This window comes from Myripristis murdjan, chromosome 6 (assembly GCF_902150065.1).
Source record: "Myripristis murdjan chromosome 6, fMyrMur1.1, whole genome shotgun sequence".
Taxonomy (NCBI): domain Eukaryota; kingdom Metazoa; phylum Chordata; class Actinopteri; order Holocentriformes; family Holocentridae; genus Myripristis; species Myripristis murdjan.
Window position 1 is genome coordinate 24,081,134 of NC_043985.1, and position 26,428 is coordinate 24,107,561.

Below are 26,428 nucleotides of genomic sequence, written 5' to 3' on the forward strand. Positions count from 1 at the left end.
TTCATATGGTCTGTGTGATCTATGGTGAATGAAGATAAAAGTTAATCCTGGAAATCAAAATGCACAATTCCTCAGTTCCACAGACATTTTTACATGTTCTTCAGGTAACTGGACTTGTAAAAGTTGTGCCATAGGATTTTTGTGTACATAATGTCTGAGCCCTTGTTCATTTAAAGACCTTGTTCTTATGTTTTAAGATGACACAAAACTAAAATTGTCCCATTATGCCTTTTCATTGTTTTTGTTGTAGACTCATCATTTGCCTGGACAATGTCTTGCACAGCTGGCAACTGTTTTTGTTGAAGCCATCAAAGGTGGAAAGATGGACAGATCCCTGGAACTGTCTCCTCCTGTCCTCACTTCACCTGCAGCCTGTGAAAGGAAAGAGGGTCTTATGGCAAAGGAAAAACTTGACGCCCTGGCCGGGAATCGAACCCGCAACCTCCCTGTGCCGTTTCTGTGCGCCCGTCGCCCGAGGTTACAGCGCCCCCGCGGCTGAAAGGCGCATTACATGGAAAAGTGTTCACGGCGTCTCTCTCTCTCTCTCTCTCTCTCTCTCTCTCAAAAAAAGAGGGTTGACAGGTTTATAGAAAAGCCGCTTTTAAAAGCCAGACTCTGACTGACATTGACATAGATATTGCGTCAGTATTTTCAGATCCGACCATTAAAATGATGTTATTTTGTCGATCTGGCTACATACAACATAATATTTTTGATATTTAAAATGGCAAAGTTATTTATTGAAATACTGCGATTGCGGGATGCTGTGTGCTGGGAATCGAACCCGCAACCTCCCTGTGCCGTTGCTGTGCGCCCGTCAGTGAATGAGGGAGAAAGGAGCAGAGGCGGAGAGACAGAGTTGAAGAGGTTACAGCGCCCCCGCGGCTGAAAGGCGCATTACATGGAAAAGTGTTCACAGCGTTTCTCTCTCTCTCTCTCTCTCTCTCTCTCTCTCTCTCTCTCTCTCTCTCTCTCTCTCTCTCTCTCTCTCTCTCTCTCTCTCTCTCTCTCTCTCTCTCAAAAAAAGAGGGTTGACAGGTTTATAGAAAAGCCGCTTTTAAAAGCCAGACTCTGACTGACATTGACATAGATATTGCGTCAGTATTTTCAGATCCGACCATTAAAATGATGTTATTTTGTCGATCTGGCTACATACAACATAATATTTTTGATATTTAAAATGGCAAAGTTATTTATTGAAATACTGCGATTGCGGGATGCTGTGTGCAGGACTTGGCAACCATGACATAAGCGGAAGCGCTCACTGGCGGGAAGTGTGAAGCCTGCCTGGGTGAAGTGTTATGACATGTTTTTTCTCCGTGGCTGTTGTCATCGTCAAACTGGATGACTAACTTTAAACTTAGCTAAACAATCCACCAACACAGGTAAAATGGTGTTTTTGTTGTAGTTTTAGTTTGGTAGCTTCTCAAAAAGATGGCTCACAATAGCGAAACGTAATAAATATAAACAAAGATAGAACATTTTGCAGGCAGCTTGCCAGGGCTAACAGCAAATGTGGTTGTACTCTTGTTAATTTCTAGCTAATACGTCGGCACAGTTGCGCCTACAGCCTGTATTTGGTTGAAAATGAAGGCTGAGATGGAGAAAATTGTGTCGCTGTCAGATGGAGACAGTACAGCCGAGCTTCAGGAGTACCTCTCCTCGCTGACAGATGATCAGGTACTTTATAAACTCAGCTTAAATATCTAACGTTAGCATATTTTCGCTGTTTGAATTTCCAGTTTGATGGCTAATCAGTTTGTTTTCTGTCCCCTTAGTTAATAACTGTGATCACTACCAGCGCACTGAAGCGTAAAAAGATCGGTACAGTGATCAAAGGCATTTTTAAAGGTATGTTGAGGTATTTTAGTAATTGGTTTTTACATATTGTGGGCTCATGTCCTCGTCCTCTCACTGTGTTACTAGCCAGGTTTGCAAAAGTTAACATGATCTCTTAACAACTCGGTAAACATAAAATTGATTTGAGAACAGTTTTTTTAGATGTATAAAACATATAGGAAATATAAAAATTGTACACCAACTTGTTTTAGTTGTTGTGGATGGCACTGAGGAACTATAGCATTCCATTTATCATTTTCAAAAAAACTTCCCTCTGCTTTTGGGCCCTCACCTAACATAACCACACTGTGCCACAGCCACTGATAGTTCATGTGACATTTGGGAGGGAGAACATGATTCCCACAAGAAAAGTGGGGGAGGTTAAGTTGTATTTAAAGGGCTATTAAGACAGTCAGCAAGACACATGAAGTACCTGACACATAAATTTGGGTAATAATTTTATTATAATATTTCATGGAGGTTTAAATCACTGAGGTAAAATTTACCACAGTTGATAAAAAATGTCAGTAAATTTGAAGGAAACAGGAGGCGGAGGAGCTGTATATTAAAAGTGTGGTATCTCTCAGGCTCTCCGCCCAGCGCTCCTGAGGGCTGCAGCCGCAGACTGCTCCTGTATCAGCACTGCATCCCCCTGTGTGAGTCTGGCGACCTCCAGGCTGACGTGGCAGCAGATATCATCGGACTGCTGATGCTCGAGGTGAAAAAGCTTGATTAAACTACATAGGTTTCATCATGTCTATCAAGATTGTTTCTAATGTCTTCTGCAGAGGAGACTAATCGAAGTGGCTTTCAATGATAATGATGGCTCACCATCCAGTGGACAGTAACCCGTTATATCAGGCGAATAAACCAGTCAGTTGCTGTCCCTGTTGGGGATGTGTTTTGCAGGCATCACGGTGCATCTGCTAGCCTGTGAATGGAGAAAAGGAGAAACATATACACTATATTACCAAAAGTATTCGCTCACCTGCCTTTACTCATACTATGAACTGAAGTGCCATCCCATTCCTAACCCATAGAGTTCAATATGATGTCGGTCCACCTTTTGCAGCTATTACAGCTTCAACTCTTCTGGGAAGACTGTCCACAAGGTTGAGGAGAGTGTTTATAGGAATTTTTGACCATTCTTCCAAAAGCGCATTGGTGAGGTCACACACTGATGTTGGTCGAGAAGGCCTGGCTCTCAGTCTCCGCTCTAATTCATCCCAAAGGTGTTCTATCGGGTTCAGGTCAGGACTCTGTGCAGGCCAGTCAAGTTCATCCACACCAGACTCTGTCATCCATGTCTTTATGGACCTTGCTTTGTGCACTGGTGCACAGTCATGTTGGAAGAGGAAGGGGCCCGCTCCAAACTGTTCCCACAAGGTTGGGAGCATGGAATTGTCCAAAATGTTTTGGTATCCTGAAGCATTCAAAGTTCCTTTCAGTGGAACTAAGGGGCCAAGCCCAGCTCCTGAAAAACAACCCCACACCATAATTCCTCCTCCACCAAATTTCACAGTCGGCACAATGCAGTCTGAAATGTACCGTTCTCCTGGCAACCTCCAAACCCAGACTCGTCCATCAGATTGCCAGATGGAAAAGCGTGATTCATCACTCCAGAGAACGCGTCTCCACTGCTCTAGAGGCCAGTGGCGGCGTGCTTTACACCATTGCATCCGACGCTTTGCATTGCACTTGGTGATGTGTGGCTTGGCTGCAGCTGCTCGGCCATGGAAACCCATTCCATGAAGCTCTCTGCGTACTGTACTTGGGCTAATCTGAAGGTCACATGAAGTTTGTAGCTCTGTAGCAATTGACTGTGCAGAAAGTCGGCGACCTCTTTGCACTATGCGCTTCAGCATCCGCTGACCCCTCTCCGTCACTTTACGTGGCCTACCACTTCGTGGCTGAGTTGCTGGTGTTCCCAAACGCCTCCATTTTGTTATAATAGAGCTGACAGTTGACTGTGGAATATTTAGGAGCGAGGAAATTTCACGACTGGATTTGTTGCACAGGTGGCATCCTATGACAGTTCCACGCTGGAATTCACTGAGCTCCTGAGAGCGGCCCATTCTTTCACAAATGTCTTGTTTCACAGTCTGCATGCCTGAGTGCTTGATTTTATACACCTGTGGCCAGGCCAAGTGATTAGGACACCTGATTCTGATCATTTGAATGGGTGAGCGAAAACTTTTGGTAATATAGTGTACCTTAATTAATGAGGTCCTGAAGAAGGCAATATGTGCCAAAATGTTAATATCTAAAAAAAAATACACATTTTTGCGTCACAGTTATGTGTGAGTGTGTGCAGACTTGCTCTTCTTCTAAAGGCTGTGAGTGGGAAACAGCATATGGCCCTGTCCTGTAATTTGGCTCACATGTCACTGACCAGTGGCCCTGGATATCAACCATGGGTTTGAACAGCAGGTCACAGAATACATTGCAGAAATCGGTTGAGTGGTAGGAACATTACAGGAAAGAATTTAAGATTCAGTGTGGGAAAAAAATCAATCTTTTCAGCTGTTTGAGGTTCAGCCAGGTAGGACCCACACACTGGAATCTGAAAATGCAGACCGAGCATACTTATTCATAAAAGTACTTGATGTTTAATTAAAACACTTTGCACTGAGGATAGTCTACATGGACTAAAATGTTTGCACCTCCTGCATTTGCATTTTTTGCACCTATTACAGCAATATAACATCGAATATTTTTTGTAAATATGACTCCTCAGTCTGCTTTTTCAAATCCCAGTGTCTGGGTCCTATTTGGATGAGCTGTTAACAGACCTACTCACATGTGTTACCAGGAACACTTTGGACATTTTTTAAGACATTGCTCTGCTCTTGTTAGCTGTTAGTTTGTTGACTCCCAAAACCTTCTGAATGTCTGTCTGATCTATGGGGGATGAAGATAAAAGTTAATCCTGGAAATCCACATGCACAATTATTCCACAGGCATTTTTCCATGTTCTAATAGTAAAAGTGGGGCCATAGCATTTTTGTGTGCATGATGTCTGAGCCTTTGTTCCTTTAAGACCTTGTTCTTATGTTTGAAGATGGTGGGACAAAACTAAAATTGTCCCATTATACCTTTTTATTTTTTTTGTTGTAGACTCACAATTTGCCTGGACCATCTCTTGCACAACTGGCATCTCTTTTTGTTGAAGCCATTAAAGGTGGAATGATGGGCAGTGGAAAATCCCTGGAACTTTTTCCCACTGTCCTTACAGCACTTGCCGCCTGTGAAGCCGTGTCTTATGGCAAAGGTATCAACAAATACTTAGCTTTGGTGCCTTGTTAATTTATGCTCAATCTCCTGGTATTATCCATAAAGTGCAAACGACTTTGTGTGTCATCAGTGTGTCATCTTCCTGATTTTGTCATCATAAATTCAGGCGAACTCAGCGGTGAAGAATACAAAAAACAGCTGATCAACAGCCTCTGCTCTAGCAGGTGAGGACGTCATATGCACGGGGAGTTTTGACTTGACTGTACTACACAGAAACCTCTTTAGTCATCACAGCACATCAGCTGTCTACTCTGAGATGAAACATGTATACTTAAAACATTACTCCCTGAGCCCAGATCTTCAGCAGAGGTTTGAGCAATTGTTTGTGAATTATGGTTGTATTATTTTATGTTTTCATGCAGATGGGATCCACAGTGTGTGATCCACCTGACAACCATGTTCAGGTAAGATCTTTGACTGTCAGAGCATCATGTTTCAAACAGTATTCAGTTCCCCTCAGAGTTTCTTTGCCTAAATCTTCTCAATTACAGTTTTTAAATTGCTTCATGTTGTTATCACCCCAATTGTGTGTTTTGTGTGCTGCCCCCAAAATTTGTCATCAGTTTCCATTAAAATCACAGCTTCTATAAATAAAGGTGATACTACATCTGCCTCATTTCAGAGATGTACCCTTGGCACCAGAGGAGTTGCAGTTTGTGGTGGAAAAGGTGCTGAGGATGTTCCTCAAACTGGAGCTGCAGGAGATTCCACCACTGGTCTACCAGCTGCTGCTTCTATCAGCAAAGGTGTGTGTGTGTGTGTGTGTGTGTGTGTGTGTGTGTGTGTGTGTGTGTGTGTGTGTGTGTGTGTGTTAGGCAGATGATACAGAGGTTGTTGTAAATTTTTACACTTGCTATGTCACCAAATGCATATGGAACATTTCAAATGATGGTGCAAATCCAGTTCATGTTTTTCATTGGTTTGTCACGTAGTCCACAACATGGAGCTATAGTTTGCTGTGTGAACTAACAGCCTAATGCATTGTGTGTGTGTTAGGGCTGTAAGAAACAGATCCTGGATGGAATCATCAGTTATTTTAAGGAGCAAGACCTTCGTCAGGAGGAAGAACGGAAAGATGGAGAGTAAGTGACACATAAATTGCGTTTTAGGGATGGTGCCATGTATTACACATGCACGTTGTCTCTGTCTCTTATTTATTTCTTCATATTTTTCATGGTTTCTCCCTCAGAAGCATGGATCTAGAGGTTCAGTCCATTCCACAGGACCAGTTAAGGCATGTGGAGGGCACTACCATCCTGCACATAGTCTTTGCTATTCGACTGGATCATGAGCTCGGGAGAGAATTCCTTAAAAGTTTCAAGGTTACTGATGATTTACCTCCATCACTGACATGGAGCTACGTAATTCCACAGAAACGTCTATACACAGCATGACATACGGCACACTAAATCTCAAATTGTTTTTCTGCAGACATCTTATGGGGAACTGTGTCCTTTCAGCATTGCCCTGTTGCTCTCTGTGGCACGTATCCAGCGCTACGAGGAGCAGGTGAAAACTCTGTCTACATCCTGTAGTCCTACTTTCTTGGGAGTTTTACTGTCCTACTATATTCACACATTTCGTTTCCCTGGTTTGGGCAGGTGTTTGACCTTTTGAAGGGGGCGATCATTAAGAGCTACAAAGATGAGCAGCTTCAGCAGGGGTCAAAGTTCCTTCAGGACCTCCTGCCCGAGCACTGCAGTGTGGCACATATGATCCTGGACACAGTCAAGAACAGGTCAGAGCGTTAAATTTGCCTTTTTCAAATATCCAACATCTAGAGTTTTTAGGAAATCTTCCACACAGTTAACAGTTTGTTAATGAAGGCTACACTTCTACCCATGCAGTGTGTTTGGTTGGGATCATGTGACCCAGGGGCTGGTTCAGTTGGGCTTCTTCTTGTTGGACACGTTCGGGCCCCGACCTGGGCCATTTGGCAAGGCATCAGAAGGGTCTGCTACCATAGCCAAGAGCCCCACTCAGCAGGCATGTAAGCTGGGTGGCCGGATCCTGCTGGAGGGCTTCAAGGTAAAGCAGATTAGTTTTTTTTACTTCACAAAATGATTATAACCTAAAATTACCAATATTGATTTCTAGTGTACATATCCTGTTCTGTCAATGGAGGATGTGCTTACCAGTGCTTGTTTATTAAACACAGGTGCATGAGCCTATCAGAGGAGAGATACTGGAGCAAGTCCTGAATCGATTAGTCACCAAGACAGCTTCACCTGTCAACCATTTCATTGGTAATACAACCTCTACAGATTCATGACAGTTTCCAAGTGTGCTGCAGTTTCTTATAATTTTAGTCATTAAAGAAGAAAAAAGCTTGTGCACTCTGTCTTCTACACTTGAGATTGCACACAATGAACTCTATTAGAAACTATGTGTCAGTCCACAAGACCTTTGTCGGGTTCATGAGGTTAGGAATAACGTGATGAAGGTCTTGGGGACCAAAGCATGTATAATAAAGTTCCCTATACAAGCTTAGAAGACAATGTACAGAAGCTTTATTCTTTTCAGGACTGTAGTTTTCTTCTATACACATGTTTCCCCCAACAAGGTGTATAGAAGCTTCATGTTTATAATCATCTTAGCTGGAAAGCAGACAATGTTTTCAACTTGACTAATTTTTTTTTCCTGCATCTTCTGTGTTTTTAGAGCTGTTCTCAGATATTGTGGTCTCAGCTCCCATGATCCTTCTGGAGTCATCCTCCAAGGTGACAGAGACATTTGACCATCTGTCATACCTGCCTTTGGCTACTGTGCAAGGCCTGCTGAAAGCTGTCCAGGTACCCAGCACACAGACATGCACAATATAGAAGCTTTTCTATTTTTGCTTTTTAAATCTGCAATACTAAACTGCACAGTTCTGTATCAGTATCCCTCTTGTGCCAATAAATTAAATGCTGCTTGAAAAATACACATCTGGGTTGCTTTCAGTCTTCATGTGCAAAAAAACAAAACAAAAAAACAAAACAAGAATTTGTGCAAGTCAAGGAATCGTCAGAAGAGGTAATTAGCCAAGCTGTACGTACAACTCCAGTAGAAATGGTTTAGTGTGGGTGACCTAAAATATGTCACCAAATGTCAACTGTGCACCAGTTCTGCAGTGTTGGCAATAATGCAAAATGATGGAGTTTTATTGGTGGGTGATATGCTTCATCATCATTGTGTAGGCTCATTTGGCAATAGGTTAAACATAATGAATGTTTATTTGTATGTAAAAGTTACCTATTGTAGTCTTAACCTTTCCTCTGTCTTTGATCTCCAGCCCCTTCTGAAGGTCAGCATGTCCTTGAAAGATGCTTTGATTCTAGTTCTGCGTAAGGCCATGTTCTCCAGGTGTGAACTCTCTTTTGCATCACTTCTACTCTAATTATTGTTTATACACAGTTGTATTATAGTTAGGCAAAATAAAAGGTTATTTACCCTTCAAAATAATGACCAATTCTTGCACCTGTCTGCCCCTAACAACACGCTCTACTAGCCAACTGGATGGAAGGAAGTCTGCAGTGACTGGCTTCCTGCTACTGCTGAAGAACTTCAAAGTGTTGGGCAGCTTGGCGTCAAGCCAGTGTAGCCAGACCATCTCATCCAGTCAGGTAAATGTATATGTGTGGTCTGTCCATAGATGAGTGTGCATCTGTGCATTTGCTTTGTGGGTGCTCACGAGATATTAATGTCTGTGACAATATGTGCAATTGTGGATGTTCTGTGTTGCATTAACTATCCTTATGTACCCCTGAACAGATCCAAGTGGACGTTCACTCCCGTTACAACTCTGCTGCCAATGAGGCCTTCTGTCTGGAGATTCTCAGCAGCCTTCGTCGCTGCCTGGGCCAGCAGGCTGATGTTCGCCTCATGCTCTACGAGGTCAGACCGCTGGTGACTGTGACATTCACAGGACTACATCATTATGGCTAAAAGAATCATTTAGTGGTATATTGTGATCACAATTATTAACCACAAATGAGGAACTTTTTTTTTTTTTTATTCCAATGCCTTAGTTATATCTTAATTATTTTATTGGGTGCATGGAAAGGCAATATTCATGTTGATTAAGCAAATTGTTGATTGATTGTTTTAGGGCTTCCATGATGTTCTCCGTCGCAACTCGCAACTTGCAAGCTCCATCATGCAGACCCTCCTCTCACAAGTAAGTGTGTGTACTGTGCATGCATCAGTTTTTAATAATGACCTGCTTACCATGTTAACCACATGCATGAAGAGCTGTCTGTCATATCTGTGTGTTCCCTAGCTGAAGCGGTACTACGAGCCTGAACAAGACCTCCTGCCCCCAGTTAAGTTGGAGCCATGCATCACTGCTCAGGGAGACCAAGTCTTTCTACAGGAGCCCCTGGTACTTTGTCTGCATTGCAGCAGTTATGCAAGTGTGTGCGTGCCTGCTTATCCAGTTGTGAACATGCAAATTTTACTGTAGCGATGTCTGCTTTAAGTAACGTCTGTTCCCTGTCAGGCCCACCTGGTGAGCTGCACTGTACATTGCCTGTTGTGGCTTCAGAGCTCACGGCCATCAGCGCTACGAAACACTGATGACAGTGATGATGATCAAGATGAAGAGGAGGAGGGCTACCAGTCTGAACTACAAACTATCCTAGAGAGCATGACAAGACGGATGATCAAGAGTGAACTTGAGGATTTTGAATTGGTATGCCTCAGTGGACAGGCACACTCAGTGGCTTTGTAATGTAGTCTGCCTTTAATCCCCCCACTCTCTGGATTTGTCTTCCCATAGACTAACATTAGTAGCTTTGTGTCCACCCATGGAACAGCCTTAGTAACATATGTAGTAGTGGGCTGTATGAGGCTATAAAGTGGAGAAACACCAGAAAAATCTTAATTTTCTCAAAAAGAGTCATTTGTGGTGGCTGGGAGAAATGGGAAATGTGTGATTCCTTATGAAATGTGCAAATGCAAAGCACAGTAGTTATAGCTGATTGTGTTTCCACAAAAAATGCACTTGAGAATGTTTTCTGGTTGAGCTGAATCAAATGTAAACTGCCAGTGTTTCCCACCATGCTTGTCCTTCTTGCTAATTATTATTTTTGTAGTAATGGTCTTAAATAGGCCTGGGCAGATATCCAACAACAATATCAAATATAATGATATTTGAAGCCATAGGCAGTTTAAAAAAAATGTTAGAATCTTAAAAATAACAAATATCACAATATTTTGACATGAGAGTGTCATGATGTTACATTTTGGATGTTGCCTAAGCCTAGCTTTGAATAAGTTATCTGTGTGTGTCAATCAGGACAAATCGGCAGAGTTCTCCTTGGGATCCAGTGTTGGGGTGAAGAATAACATCTATGCTGTGTTGGTCATGGGAGTGTATGAGGTGCTCATTGAGTATAACTTCATGAAAGGCAACTACAGGTAACAGCCACCTGTCCTTCACTGATAAGGTTGTTGTGCATTATAAATCTTAATACAGCGGTGTATTTGACCATTTAAGAATATTACAGTTTGTGCATTTTCATGTGGTATTTTCAGTAAAAGCCGGTTTGAAGAGCTCATGGAACTGTTTAACCGCTACCATAAGCTGGCTGACATCCTGAAGGAGAAAAGCGGAAAGGGTCGAGTGCTTTCAAAGACTCCTCGCAGTCTGCTCACCATGGGCTTCGTATCAACACTACTCACCATGCTCTTCAGGTACATGCTATGGACAGCTCTGTTTATATAGGTTATGCATATACTGCTAATTATACTGTTAAATTTACCATTTCCATCGGAAGTTTGAGTTTTAATCAAGTTTCACACTTTTATATCCACATTTTGGATGTAACAGTGAATTAAAATTTGTTTACATTACTTGCATCTATTCTCCCTCTCCATGTGTTAACATGGCTTGTATGTCCCCAGAGCTGTTGCATCCTAATGCATGCTGATGATTTGATAATTAAATTTGCACCGAAACACGAATCACCGGCTATAGCAGCCCTATAGCATCATCATCAATAAAACATAAAATAGAACATAATTTTTTTTGCCTCAGATGCAATTATGGCATGCATATGAACTGAACGGTGATCATTCTACATGGTCATCTTTTTTTCCAGAGACAGTACTCTGAGCAGAGAGGAGGCTCTCTCAGTGCTGCGCTCCAGTGGAGAGTTCCTGCGCTACTCAGTTAGCGTGGCCCTGCAGAAGATCCAGCAGCTGGAGGAGACCGGACACACAGACGGCCCAGACGGACAAAACGCAGAGAAGACTTTCCGCTTCCTCTGTGACATGACGAGGTTGGAATCACTCTACTGTCTGTGATATCATAATGTCATATGTATTCGGCAGTATTTAAATAGACACTTATGAGATTGTTTTCACAGATTCTCTGTGACATCATTGACAAATTCAGGTTCCGAAACCACCATTTCAGCATTGGGGGGACAGATATCCTGAACATTGAATTGCTAATATATTCCAGCAATATTTTGGGAGGGGACATTTTTGGAGTGCCTGAACATTGGGGGGGACTTGTACCTCTCAATGTATATGGGCATTATGGCCTTGTCAGGTTGACACTCCAGTGTTCTTTTTCTTATCACATCATTGATTTTCCACTACATTGTGACTCAACAATGTGGAATTGTGGAATAACAATCATAATATACATCATTGTGTGAGCTCACAAAAGACATTAGACTTGTTCTTCATTTCCTGGTGTCTAGTACAATAGGCATCCCATAAACATAAAGAAAGCAGTTCTCAGTCGCATTGTACTTTTATAATAAATCAGATTTAGCATGTTACCTTGTGATTGATTGCTTCTTTTTCCACTGTTTTCCCCAGTGTGCTGATGTGGCGTTACACCAACATACCCAGTGTGGTCGAGGAGGCAGGGCGGAAGGAGAAGCGCTCCAGCCTGTCACTGCTGTGTCTGGAGGGCCTGCTCAGGATATTCACAACCTGCCAACAGCGCTACCCAGACAAGATGGCCCAGCTGCTCTCTGCTATGGGTTAGACACACACACACACACACACGCTAAAAATATAAAGTTTCAGAACACTTTAACTGTGCCAGCTCAACTTACCTATTAGTTTCCATTCATAAAATACTCATACCTAAGTTCTGGATTTTGGCCTGTAAAAGCAGTAAAATAAATCTGTGCAGTCATGAGGTTTTATAAATGGATACATTGTGTTAAATCCATTCAATTTTGTGTTTTTCTTCCAGACATCTCAGACGATGATACTGAGCCAGACAATGGAAATGTCACAGAGATAACCTTCTTTTACATTCGACAGTTTCAGGTGTGTCTCTGTGAAATGTATTTGTGGTTAGTTTGTTGATTTTTTTTTTTTTCTTCTACCCTTTAAGTGTCAGTTATGTATATTCATCCACTGGGTCAGAGACAGGTTAAAATATTATTTCCCCAATAATAAAACTCTTTGTCAACGCCCATGTAAGACATATCAGTCACAATAAACCTGATTTTTGTTGTAACAGGAGTGACTTCTAGTGGTCAAGCATTAATTATTGCATTTGGGCATCTATGTGAAAATCTAGTTTCTTTGCTTGAAACTTAGCTCAATTGTCTCTCTACTCCACATATATCTGTACCCCGTCCAGAGGGCACTGTTCACACAGCTGAGTGGAGGAGAGGAGGAATTCAACAGCAAAGAGGCTCAGCTGTTGGTCAGCATCTTGAGCGTGTTGTCACGCCAGCTAAAGCCCTCCTCCCAACAGGTCGGTGTCTAGGTGTGTTGTGTTTCATAGTACAAAGAAGGTCAAGGTGCCCTGCTAACGTGTCTCCATCTTATCAGTTTGTTCAGATGATAACCTGGACCGTGAAAATTTGTAAGGAGACCAGTTTTGGTGAGTTACACTCTCTTAGTCACAGTTTAATTGATCCTGATACCAAATCAAGAAGAGGTGAGTTTTGAGGTTTCTTTCTTTCTCTCTCTCTCTGCCAGAGGACTCTGCTTTCTGCAAAGGCCTGCTCTCCCTTCTCTTCAGCCTGCAAGTCCTCTATAAAAGCCCTGCTGGCCTGCTGCTAGAACTCTGCCAAGACATCCACAGCCAGCTGGGAGATATTGATCAGGTACACACAGTTACTGAGTTTACAATATTCAGAGCAAAACATACCAGTAGTCTAGCACAGGACATTAAAAACAGATTACATTACAGTACTTGGCAGAAGACCTGCACAAACCGGAATGATAACATGATAACAAGAAGACTTGGACAGTTATTTCTGTATGTCATCTTACTAATAGGGGTGTGTAATTTGAGAAATTTGCTTGATCATCGAAATAATCTTTTTCCAAGAAAAAAACAAAAACAAGAAAACAAACAGAAAATGTATCTTATGACACACAATTGAAAATACAAATTCTGTAAACACTTGAAACTCCAGCCTTTTTACACAAAGCATACTAAAATAAAAATGAATCACTTAAAGCATCTCGCCTTTTTCCTTTTGCCATAATTGCTGTCTTTGTGCATCATAGTTTCTCCTATTTCATCAGTTACTTTGCGCCCCCTTGTGTTGGAATTTAATTATTTCTCTATGAGTATTATTAAATATTAACGAGCTTGAACTGTTGAATTCAGGAGCTAAGTACAACTCTCCAGGATTAATTGAACTACTAGTGTTAACATGTCACTTAATCAACAGACTAACTTTCTGTTGCCTTCCCTCTCTGTGTGGACAGGATGTTGAGGTGGAAAAACAGTCTCACTTTGCCATTGTCAACATGAAGACTGCGACAACAACAGCAGTGAGTGTTGCTTTTACCAAAAACAGAAGCTTCTGAATTGTCAAGCAATACCAATACAGTCTTATGGTGATGGCACAGATACCTTTGAACCTTCCTGCTCGGTATCATCACCATCTACATCACTTTTGATCTGTTTTCCCAGCTGCTGGTCCTGTCTCAGGTTGACAGAGTGCTTGATGAGGTGGACTGGCTGATTGCCAAAAAGAAAACCCAACAGGCCCTTGAGAAATCTAGCGCTGGTAAGGAGCCATTGCCTCTAATGGTAGAACTTGGATTAATAGATTTTGCTGGGAGTGGAGAGGAGACATGTGAAAAGCCTTTGTCAGTTGTTGGTATTACTGTTATTTTTGGTACTCTGTGCTTTTTTGTGTGTAGGTGAGGCCACCCAGACAGCAGACCAGCAGGATCCAGTAGAGAAGGCCGTGACCCTGCAGCTTGGGACCCTTCTGACAGCACTTAACGAGCTGGTCCAGACAGCGCTGCTGCCCGGCACCTGCACTGACACACTGCTGAGAGAATTAACCCGCACGTACACCATCCTCACCACGCTGGTCAAATATGTACGTATTAATAAACTGTTTGCTGTCTCTAAGTAAATGGATAGTTCATATAATTTCCCTGGTGTGATGTATTTTTCCCCCCCTTATTTCAGTGTATTCAGTTGTGTTCTGGCCAGCAAGGGGTTCTTCCAGCACGCTTTGAGAAGCTGGTGAGTCTGAGGGATGGTTACTTGGTTGAATTTTCCTGTATGTTTGGCATGATCATTTTCATTTGACTGTTTCTTGTGTCATCTGTTCAGGTCAAACTATCTGGCTCCCACCTGACACCGCAGTGCTACTCCTTCATCACATATGCCCAGGTACTGCTCAGTTTCAAACTCTGCCATCTATGAGGAACATCACGAAATCTACATTTTAGCTTCATGTTTTCGGAGGTCAAAAAAGGAGCTGTTGCCCTGTGATTTGATTAAAACTAAAGGAGATGCTTCAAATGTAGACCCACTTTTAACTGTCTGCTCATGTCAGCCTCACCATCTTTCAGTAGGATCATAATGCATTGAAACAATACTGAGTTACTGTCATAGATAAATGTGTCTATTTAAAAGAAAGAGTGGCCTCAACTTGTATCACATAGGGTTGGTTGAATTTCAGGTGCCTGCCTTGTGTTCATCTTGAGTAGCGGTGGATGGGATGTTCAGAACACACATCAGCACAGGAATAAGATGGTGTAATGAAAATATGGACAACTTACAGCTCTGGAAAAATTATATTTCATTCCAGTATTTCAGTGACTGTAGCGCTGTTGTTATCTTAAATAGTGATATGTCAACACAGAGTAATCTTTGGCTACCCAAGTGATTAAGACCAAAATAGCTCGTATACATCATACCAAATAACTACCAAAATCCTTTTCCAGCTTTCCAGTCCAAAATTATAGTTTGGGAACATGGAATTGAGATGCTTATGTGAAGCAAAGTTAAATGCATTTTTTGGAGCAGAGATCTGGCCTTGTGTACAGGAATAACAAAGAAAAAGCTTTTGTGCACACTCATTGTAGTTTCAGTAATTCTCCAGTTCTTCAGTGCCTTTCTACCAATCTAAAGTTAATAAGCAGGACAGTATATGGAGTGCGGTGTTCAAGTGGCTTTCAAAGTGCCCCTGTTCCCATTTATTAGTTGTCTGTCCAACCCTAATTTGGTACACACACATACACACACTTAAAGACAAACACACTGACTAGTTTTTATGGCTTATCCTCCTGTTCCTTCCTAACCCACATGTCCACCCTTGTCTTTCTTTTTGGATAAAACTTAAATATTATGTTTCCTTGATGTTCACTTTACATGTTGTCCTCCATATATATAATAAAGACTTTGCCACAGAAGACTGAACCAAGGACACATTATCTCAACACCACTCTGTTTACACTACTGTGTGTCAGATTCTCCAGTTACGACTGTATTGGTTGGACACAAGTGACATTACCGCCTTCATCACAAGCTGTCAGTTCCGGACGTCTCAAAAACCACTCAAGTTGTGAAAACAACGCCTACGGTACTAATGTTTTCAATGGATGGGTTTTTTTCCCAGAGTGGAGAGTTCAGTGGTGGAGGTGCAGATGACAAGAAGAAGAAAAAGAAAAGGGATGATGTGAACCCTGCAGTCTCTGTAAGTACATTTACCTCCTGTAAATGCATAATTCATGTGACAGGACCGATTAAAATGTAAGAACACATTTACATTTTTTTGTTTTTATGACAGGGAAAGTAAACCAATACAATATGCTTTTATGCTTGTTCCTCACTGAAGGCCAAACTTCTTCGTGAGACAAAGGCTATTCCTAACTTGATCTTCAGCATTGAACAATATGAGAAGTTCCTCATCACGCTCTCCAAGAAATCAAAGGTATGCATGAGCTCACTGCTTGAGGTCATCAATAAAACATGGGTTTCATAATTCCAAACAAGACATATGTAACACTGTGCAAAATAAAATAGGCTCCCTGGACACTGTCATTGGTGTCATACATTATGTCACAAATATTTAAACAGACATTTCTGTGTGTGTGTGTGTGTGTGTGTGTGTGTGTGTGTGTGTGTGTGTGTGTGTGTGTGTGTGTGTGTGTGTGTGTGTGTGTGTGTGTGTGTGTTCATTGTCCAGGTGAATCTCATGCAGTACATGAAGCTCAGCACCTCGAGAGATTTCCGCATCAACGCTGCCTCTCTGGACGCGGCCCTGCAGGAGCAGGATGGCAGTCAGCAGGTAAACATCTTGTAACTTGCAGCTCCAGACTATGTGGCTCTCCCACATATTTCACCATCTTCTCACCTCGCATGTTAATGGTGCCTTTGCTTGTCTTTTGTGTTCCCACTTTAGTCAAACCAACTTGTCACATATTACCATAATGTTAAACAGTTAAAAATGTGTCCATGTTGTGTTAATGTTAACTTTTCCTTGTTGGTGTATGCATTTGCACCACAGATTTTTTTTTTAAAGCAGAGAGTTTCAGAACATGTATAGATAAGTATTTCACGTTTGAAGGCACTTTGGTCTGGAATGATGGAACATTTATTTCCTCTGAACAGTCTCCACACTGGTGGGGTTTGGCAGGGTGAGGTCTCAGTGCCGTGTCTCCTTCCACTTGTCCTTTCAGACCCCAGTGACACAGGAAGCAGAGGAGACCCAGGAGCCCAAGCACAAGAGGAGGAAACAGTGAAAGGAAAGGAAAGGAAAGGAATCAAATCCTTTAAGTTCCTCTCTGACCTTCAGCTTGACCAGCTGCTGAATGGCCTCCTGATGATGGTGTGCATGTAATGCTGCTTTGAGTTATAGTAGCTTGGTCCATACCATGCTATCGTCCTTTAGCTAGAGAGCCTTTAGTGATGTCAATGATCTGGTATATGTCCAAGGCCTCACCTGTGGAAAGTTTGGAAACTTTGTTTAATATAATTCAACATAATTCTGTCTACATCTGTTAGAAGGAAAAGGCATGCAAAACAGTCTGGATGTATGTGTTCCAATTGTACACTCTGTTTTTAGCATGTTAGTGTAATAAATATTTATGTTGTATTTGGACGTGTCAGCTGTCACTTGTGTTTAGAATTGTACAGTTAAGTTGCTCAGTTGTTCATGATGTGCAGCACAAATTGAATTTATATTCTGCCCTCTGTGAGATGTTATGTCAAGCAGTAAATCTTTCATAATACAACAGTGAAAATTCTTTTCCTGACATTATAATTGTTGCTCTGTCACCCACTGATAAAATAAGTCAGTGGGATGAGAAGGTTTAGCAAAGCAGTAAGTATAGCTGTTGAGAAAACTGACATCAGTCCCAGTCTACACTATGAGAGGTAATAGATCTGAGGGTAGCTGAAACCACAGAGACACAAATTAAAGACCAACCTTTTAGCATTTCTTCATCATCGAAACTGCACTATCCTATGCTTTTTTAAAAATCTTTTTATTGATTTTTATGTCTGCTTTATGCACTTTGCTTTTTTCCCTATCTCTCTTATGTGACATATTGCATTTCATTGCACAAAACCTGCTCTATAACTAAAGATTGACGGTGCACAGGACTTACCCTGTGGCAGGCTGTATCTGCGCTCCAAGCCTGTGGGGTTAGAGGGAGTTACACAGTCCATGGTGACCTCCTTCCTCAGACATTGGTCAATGTCAACTGCACTGAAGAAGGCGACTGACTGAGGGAGGTCCTGCATGTCTAACGCATGAGCAAACATACATCTGCAGGAGACAGGAGCACAGGGTTACACAGTACAATTTCTGGCAGGGGGGTGGGATAACTGAGTCGCTGCATACAGACCTGGTCAACAGGTTTGTGATCTGAAGGGCCAGAGCTGCACGGTATCGGTCTTCACTGCGCACCAGGTAGCGCACCTCATCGTGGATGCTGATACAGAAGCGTCCATCGATATTGTGCTCCTCAAAGAGCCACCTCATGGCCACCAGCATCAGGTGTAGGTAGTCCACTGCTGAGCTCTGGACCACCCAGTTCACTCGGCTGGTAATGAACTAATGCACATAACATGGCAACTTCAATTGTTTATCTGGATTTAAACTGGTTATGAAATGGAGAATGTAGTGTAGTCATTCTGTGTTTCAGAGCCATGATTTTCAGTAATAATAGACCATGTCCAGTTATGGCTGTCAAAATATGTGCTGTCATCCACTGTACAAGAAGATCCTGCCATACACAGCTAGTTTGCATCCATGGCAGACTATATTTGGACCTTAAAATTATAATAAACTGAAGCTATAATCTCTCTTTTTTGGCTGTGATTCTTAGGCTTGTTCAGCTTGCCTTGAAAAATAAAAAATGCAACTATAACCGAGAAAATCTAATGCTGGCAGTAGATGTTGTATTTTGTGCAAGCAGAGATACCAGAACTCATTATCAATGCATATGTGGCCTATACTGTTTTGATTCCCATTAAACTGAAAGAGTGACATGAGTAGCAAGTCCCATGTTGGGGATGTATCTCGTTACTGAATTGATATGCACATTACCATATGAAGATGATGATAATGTTGGTGGCAGTGTTAGAGATGACACCCCCCCAGGTCATAATATAGCCTGTATAATGATTTGTTTAAGGTTTGATAAGATCCTCAGCACATTAGGGTATATGGTCTAAACAGAGGGAGCATTTGTTATTCATTATTTATATCAACACAGACATTTTATATCCTAATAGTTTTCTCATGGAAATTGAATATTATGTGCACTTCTTTTGGTATTGTAGAAAATCCCTCTTTGGTTTGGCGCTTACAGTTATAGTCATAAAGCTGGCATCTGGAATAAGGGGCTACAGCTGATTTCAAGTACAATGGCCATTCTGCACAGCATGAAATCCATTTAACAAATGGTGGTTAATGTTTCATGGTCAGTGCTGCCCGTTACTGAGCCTTTATCAGCATTCCTAAAAGCCACTTATGAGTAATTTTCAGGAACAGCTCTTACAACAATGGATCTCCAACAGTGCTACTAATGCAGCATGTTAGGTTTTTGAAAAACAAAGCCCTGTTTGATGTGGACTTTGTTCCACTGCGAGTAGAATATCAAGATGTTGCATTTTCAAAGCCTCTTAAATGAAAGCAGTTTGTGGTCAACAATCTCACCTCATCTTTAACTGCCAAGGGCTCCAGTGCTCTGCTAATCCTGCAGCCTAAAACAGGAGTGGCTGGTTGAGCAGAATGGGCTATACTCTCCAGCTTGTTGAACATCTCCGACTCCGTACCTCCGGACCACAGACGATGGCCAACAAGATCCCATTTCTTCCGGGAAAAGCTGTAGGAAAAACAAACAAGGATGGGCGACATCTCAGGGTAACAGTAACTGAGAGGAAGAAGATGTGGGAGAATATCACTATGTTCTTGAAATACAAAACATGGGACTGATAAGGTTGTGGATGGTATTTGGGAAGTGTGGCGTTCATGTAAGCTTCACTTGCTCCCTCACCTCTGTGAAACCAGCCTGCTGACCCTGCGTAACTCCTGTAGGGAGATACTTTCATCTTCCTCCATCTGCACCTCCACACCCAAGTTATCGACCAGCTGCTCACCCTCCTCTGAGAGTTTATATCTAACAAAACACACAAACATGCATGAATGGGGTTCAACTTTGCTGTGGCCATCGAGCAAACAGCTAAACCTGCAGTATCCAGTGTTCTGTGTTCAGCTTAAAACACTCACTGTCTAATTATACAAAATTATGCATACCTGCGTATGCCTTTAGTTAGGGCGTACATCTGTCTGGCCTTACTGGCAGCCTCTGGCTGACTCAGACGGTGGTTGAACTGCATCAGCAGCCTCTCGGCGAATGGCTGTCCTGCACCATAGATGCGTCCATAATTGAACACTTTGGCATGCTCTCGGCTGATGCCCACTGTGTCTGCAGTGCGACTGTGCAGGTCAGTGCCCTGACTCTTCTTTCCCTGCAGGGTCATCCAGCCAAAGGCTGTGCAACCTGAACCCAGCAGAAACAAACACTGGCTGAGGTTAGAATGAGATCCTGGGACTTTGGACCGTGCCAAATTGGTACACATAATAGAATAATCAGCAAGAAGGGGGCACATCTCACCATGCATGCCAGCAAAGTGGGCCTCTCCAAGCACAGCTGCAATCCACAGCTCCTGAGAGTCAACATCTGCTCCTACCAGGTGGTAGCCAGGGGGCACCTGCACCATGGCCTTCAGCTCACTGCCCACCCGGTCCCGCTGTGGGGACAAAACACCATCCACAAAACTCAGCTTAATCTCTCTTAAAAAGAGACCATAAATCAATTTAGTAGTCTCTATTAGACTTCCTGTGATATCCTAAGATACATTCTTCTTGTGTGTGTTTGTTGCCTCCTCTTCTTACCCTTGCATTACTGGCAGTCAGCCATGTCGGCTCCACAGCCCTACGTGTTACCGTCCCAGCAGTGACGACCTGAGGTAATATGGCACCGTACCGCCCCTCCTCATCATACTCTTCATGCCTTTAAGAGATAAGATTGTAATCTTTTACTCTGATGATCTGGTGGCTCAATTCTGCTCCTCAGGACCCAAAGCACAGCTGGTTTTCTATTTTACCTGGAGGCTGATTACACTCAACTGGAGTCACAGGTCTCATTCAGCCGATGATTACACATGGTCAATGTAATTAAATATCAGTTAAAGTGAAATAAAAATGGGTCTCTGGCTCCTGAGGACCAGGACTAAGAACCACTGCTCTGACTGATTTGTCTAAGTGTGGAATTTATTAAAAAATACTGGAAAAATAAAAAACACAAACTTGTGTGTACTCAAGAGTTGAGGACAGGACATTATTGTAGACAAACCTGCTGACAGTTCGAGGAAGTTCTCCCTTTCGCAGCCACACCACCTTCTGAGAGCTATCGAGAGAATAAATGAGAATTCACACATCACCATCTGGCTATACCAAGACCACAGCTATAACTGTGAAGAGATTAAAGAGATTTTTATGGTGAAACTGATGGTTACCTTATACGTTTATGGGCATTCCTCCAGAAGGAGATCATTTTGTTGATCTCCAAAGCACGTGTGGCGTTGGTTCCTCCCCTCCCTGCTCGAAGAGTACCATCCTCCATCTTGGACAGGAAGTCCTTTGAGAAAGGACTCCCAACATTGTTTTCATTACCATCCTGGAGCACAAACACATACAGTTTAGCTGGAGGTCAATCTGGATTTATGCAGTCAAAATGTGGCTGCATTTTGTTATTAACCCACCTTATGAGGCAGTTTGAAAAACCAGCACCCAGGGATATCAACATCATTGTAAGGGCCATTTCCATGGTGATAATGTGGCTCTTGGGATTGTTGCTGACAGAAAAGAATATATAAGCATATCACACAACAAATAAAAGTTATCCATTTCAAATTTTTCTTCTTCCAACTATTCGACCAATTCATGTGACTGCACGGTAAAATGAAATTCAAAGGCAGGACAAAAAAATACAAAGGATGTGCAAGCAACACTAAACAGTGCCAGTATTAATAGTGATTGTATAAACTGATCTATGTAGACAATGCTATTAAAAGAATCTGAGATGTAGGTACAAAGTCAAAAAGGACCTGTGAGTAATAACTGTCTCCACCTCATTTTTCTTTTTTCTCATGCTGATTCCGTTTTCCTCTGTCACGCTCTCCAGGTGGCTCAACTCCTCCATCTTAAATGGGTTAAAGAAACACATCACTCTCAGGACATGGGATATATCATTCTGCTCTCCGCTATAATATAGATTTATGTTTATATTACTGCATTTAAATGATAAATTACTATATTAATTTCTTACCCAACTAAAAACTATACATGTGGCCTTGATGCAGGAAATAAGTCACTGAGACGCCTGATGCTGCCTGTATTGCAATAAAATTACTCCACCACTAGGGGGCTCAACAAAACAGAGTGAATGCAATATTACTGCAATATGTGTCTTTTAGTTCACCATGAGTTAATGCACCTTCTGCCACACTGTACTGTCTGTCAACTCGAGGTCATCTGCGGCACTGTACTCCGGAAACTCAGGCTTCTCTTTGCTGTTCTGCTCACAATACTCTCTGTACACACTCTCAATAGCTCTGTGGGACACAAACACAGGGTAATATAAGTATATACAAAATATGTCATCTATGTGTGAGCGTAAATAACTTAAAACAAATGTCAAGCTGGTCTCCCTTGCACTGTGAGCTGTGGTTTTATTACCTGTGTGGGCACACCGGCCCTGCGTTTTCCTCCTGGGAATCCAGATTATCCCTTCGTCCGGGTACCAGGTAGCCCCATCCATGCTTCTCAGCGTAATGCAGGGGGAAGCCATCCCATGTTAGTCCCATCAGCTTAGGAGTCACTCTCATCTGTAAACTGATCAGGCTGGCTCCAGGTGACCAGCTGTCCTCCTCAGACATCTTCTCACACAGCTTGCGATACCACCTGATGACAGAGTAAAAGGAGTAATAAAATGAAAATGGAAATTAGTGAAGCAGAAATGGAAAGATGAGAAAAGGAGAGGACAAAAGAACAGATGAACCAGGTACAAAGACAGGAGAAAAGATTACAAACACTGGAGGGCTCTGTGGTGCTTGTGAGGGATCTCACCCTGGATGCCCAGGCAGATGCTGCCTTCTCTTGGGCAGCTTGCTCACCGTCTCCTTCAGCTTCTCCACAGCCAACCTGCTGGGACAGGGACCCGCCATCTCCTCTTCAGAGGGTGGACCTGGGTCTAATGTCACAATATCACAGCTGAGTGGCCACATTTGTTGCTCATTTGACATCTTTGTGCATGGAGGTTAAAATCGTTCATCTACAAAGTAACATCAAGAAGGAAAAGGTATTTGTCCCAGGGTTTGAGGTCTTACCTTCTTCCCACTCTGGAAGAGGAGTAGAGGCTTGTGTTTCAGCTTCTTGTTTGGAGCGTTTCTTTTTGCTGGCTGTCACTTTTTTCTGTTTGAACTCTTGCACATCCCACTCAAGATCCCAAAGCCAGGGGTCCTCTTTGTACCTTACAGAAAAGGAACATGTCATTGGCCAGTGTTGTCTTCCGGAGACCCTTTAAGAACTGCTCCATTAGTATTACTGAACTACAGATTTACCATTAGGCTATAATAATTACATTGACTTGCTTACATAATTAGAATTATATTTTTTTGCATACACTGACATACATGAACAGCTGAAATAATCAAAAAGCGCTTAATATGCTGCATTCATTGGTTTGTGCTAACCATAACCATTGGGCTTCTTCCTTGCTATCGTACAACTACTCCTGGAAATGGGATGTTGAAACGGTGCTTGTCTCACCTGTCATCCTGCAGGAGCTGGCAGGCATCGTCTGCTAGAATCATCAGGGACTTCTTCATCTCTCTTTGCAGCTCTTCGAATGTGTCCTGAGAATCCTCCAGGTAGCGCTCCCAGTTCTGATTAACAGGAAGGTAGCTCACACCCATCTCCAGCATTCCTGCAAACGTCACCGGATGAGGACACCTTGTACAAGACAGAGAGGAGAAAATGTATCACTAAGCTCATGCAGTATTTTGAGCACTGGAGTATAATGTGTTGGGTTAGTGATTCAGTTTGGATTTGGGGGAAGGTGAGTGAGGGATTTCCAGACCTTTCCATGAAGAGGGGCAGCTGCTCTGTGAAGACTTGATGAGTGGCCAGAACATCCAGGGCACAGTACTGCATTAGATCCTGTAGGTGGCAGCAAAGACATAATTACTGGCCAAATCCTACTTAAAGACATGCTTAGAGGATGACTGTGACTCAAAAAGTACTAGTTGGTCAGTATGAATAAATTTAGCAAACGATGACTATAAAACAGAGGACTTATCAGAAACTTCTCACCTGGAAGTTGTTCCTGACATCCATCATGCTGCCCTTTACAAAAGTCTCTCTGGCCTCCTTCTGCAGCGGCTTCCCTCCCACATACAGGGCATGGACATCAGCCAAGTTATTAATGCTGCTAATATCCACCCAGTTCAAAGAGCCGATCTAAACACACAAACACCATGTTACGCTGGTTACACTGAGTGAAACAATAGCCCGACTTCTAGCTCCTAACACTTCCAGCAAAAGGGAAACTTGAAAGATTACCACAGCTCATGTTTGCTGTAGCTGAGAAACGCTGAGAAAATAAACACAAACCATCGGGCCCTCTCTTTTCTGTCTTGTTTTCTTCATGTGCTCCTTGACCTCCTGGATGCCCCGCCTCCTGCCCAGCTTACTGGCCATCCACAATGTGCGCTGGAATCCGGTCAGCCCAGAGATGGCCATGTGAAGGCTCATGGTGTCCAGAAAGCGCACCTTGGAACCCTTAAGGAAAGACAAGCATATTCTCGCTTAAGCACGCATGTATTCTAATGAAAGACATGGACAGACACCCGCTGTGCAATGCTTCAAAATCATGTGAATCATCAACGAGGATGCCACTAAAATGAATGAAAGTAAATAATGATGGTAAAAAGTAGATAGGACAAATTTCACCCCATAAATACTTACCTTTAACAGATACTGCTCCTTAATATGTGCTCGATCATAGCTGACATTATGGCCCACTATGAGCCTCTCCTTCCACTGACCCCCTAGAGGGCGGAGAGAGTTGACAGCCGTCTCCAGTGGGATGAGATCAGTTAGGGTCAAGTTGCTCGACCAGGAGTACCTCTCTTCAATCAGACGCTTACTGCACCAGGAGTACCTTGCAAGAAGAGATAAACACAAGGGAGGAAAGAAACTTCAAATCAAACTGCTGAGCACTTAATATCTACATGCAATTTGGCGGACGCTGCAGACATTTTCAGCAGAGATAATGTTGTGGGTGAGTGGGTGGTAATAGTGCCATCCTCTATCCATTAAGCTTAACACCTGATCTTACAGAATTAACAACACCATGAAGTTTTACTCTCTTTCATCATGTTTCTTCCTTGTTGCTCACCAAGCGGTGGGAGACATGGCAACGGCCAGCGTGGGACTCTGTCCCTCCGTTATGCACACCTCCACATCAAACACCAGTGCTGACTCGTCTGGGAAGTCCACTCTCCGGCTTTGCCCATCTGGCTCATAGCGTGTCCAGCCAACCTCCCAGGCCCATTCCTGAGGCATGGGAGGCAGCGAGGCCTGCTGCAGCTGAATGGCAGCCTCAAGGTAAGGAAGGCTCTGTGTCTTGGCCAGCACCCGGAAATGTTCATCAATGTTTTTGCCATACATTCGGGGAAGCTTCAAGTCCACATCAGGTAACAGTGAGGTCTCTTTACCCCACAGCTGGTGCGTCTGCAGGTGCCTGATGCTGCGGTCCACATCAGCCTCTTTGTAGTGTGGCTCCTGCCCTCTAAAGATCTGTTTGTGCAGATTAGTGGACAGCATCTGAATGTTAAGGGGGTTCATGCGGGTCTCTGGAGAGTCCTGGCCCTGCAGGGAGTGGGGCTTGGTGGAGTAGAGGGAGCGCAGCCGCAGCCATTGGACTGAAGTGGGAGGACACCGCAGGGGACAGCGCAACATGTGCATCATCACCTCACAGGGACTTGTCACAGGACACGGACAGCACTCACTGAAACACAACACAGCATTTAACAAGCTTACCCAAACATCAAGTAGTTCAGGTGTGGTTGCATACACAGCAAAACGTAACTAAGTTACTGTTAAACATGATGCCACAACTAAACACTTTCAAGTGAGCATTTACTACCACTTTGACTCGGTTACCCAGAGATACTGGCTGCACAAGCTAACGATAATAACAAAGCCCAAGGTGTGAGGACAGAATAAGAAATAAAGCTAAGGCACGACCACAGAGGCAATGGGAGTAAAAGAGAGACATTTCACCTGATTGGTCTTAACTGAAATATTCATTTTCAGTCAAAATACAGCACTCTGTGCCACAATGTGACAGTTATCTGCGCTTAGCCATGGCGTCATAAGACCCAGCAAGTTAAAGTGTTAGCGCCCCCAGGCGGCACGGAGGCTTCCGATTTGGTTTGAGCATAACGATTAAAAGCAAATGATTAAAAGGGTATGACTTAAAGTTTACATCATGGTAG

At 42.8% G+C, this 26,428-nt stretch overlaps 2 protein-coding genes across 2 annotated transcripts; one reads left to right on the plus strand and one right to left on the minus strand.

Moving 5' to 3' along the window:
* The first annotated feature begins 1,249 nt into the window (after positions 1-1,249).
* fanci (FA complementation group I) lies at positions 1,250-17,542 on the plus strand. Its single transcript, XM_030053857.1, has 38 exons — positions 1,250-1,385; positions 1,542-1,680; positions 1,779-1,851; positions 2,427-2,557; positions 4,957-5,110; positions 5,240-5,297; positions 5,496-5,537; positions 5,756-5,879; positions 6,130-6,215; positions 6,323-6,455; positions 6,565-6,642; positions 6,735-6,871; positions 6,981-7,161; positions 7,292-7,379; positions 7,795-7,925; positions 8,408-8,478; positions 8,624-8,738; positions 8,887-9,009; positions 9,224-9,292; positions 9,395-9,496; positions 9,614-9,805; positions 10,412-10,533; positions 10,651-10,809; positions 11,217-11,396; positions 11,947-12,113; positions 12,332-12,408; positions 12,728-12,844; positions 12,922-12,973; positions 13,072-13,199; positions 13,813-13,878; positions 14,021-14,117; positions 14,254-14,438; positions 14,531-14,587; positions 14,678-14,737; positions 15,969-16,046; positions 16,188-16,283; positions 16,539-16,640; positions 17,032-17,542. Exons 2-38 carry the CDS (start codon positions 1,588-1,590, stop codon positions 17,092-17,094), a joined length of 3,987 nt encoding a protein of 1,328 aa, XP_029909717.1. The 5' UTR covers positions 1,250-1,385; positions 1,542-1,587; the 3' UTR covers positions 17,095-17,542.
* On the minus strand, positions 16,861-26,307 carry polg (polymerase (DNA directed), gamma). The gene is made up of 23 exons (XM_030053858.1): positions 26,214-26,307; positions 25,327-25,938; positions 24,894-25,089; positions 24,540-24,707; positions 24,240-24,386; positions 24,007-24,086; positions 23,697-23,879; positions 23,255-23,397; positions 22,995-23,118; positions 22,605-22,829; positions 22,363-22,480; positions 21,997-22,068; positions 21,629-21,721; positions 21,383-21,543; positions 21,220-21,273; positions 20,760-20,877; positions 20,479-20,614; positions 20,118-20,364; positions 19,858-19,980; positions 19,518-19,686; positions 18,202-18,410; positions 17,962-18,122; positions 16,861-17,294 (listed from the first exon to the last, which is right to left on the minus strand). The coding sequence occupies exons 2-23, from the start codon at positions 25,896-25,898 to the stop codon at positions 17,230-17,232; spliced, it is 3,564 nt and encodes a 1,187-aa protein (XP_029909718.1). The 5' UTR covers positions 25,899-25,938; positions 26,214-26,307; the 3' UTR covers positions 16,861-17,229.
* Between the last annotated feature and the right edge of the window lie 121 nt (positions 26,308-26,428).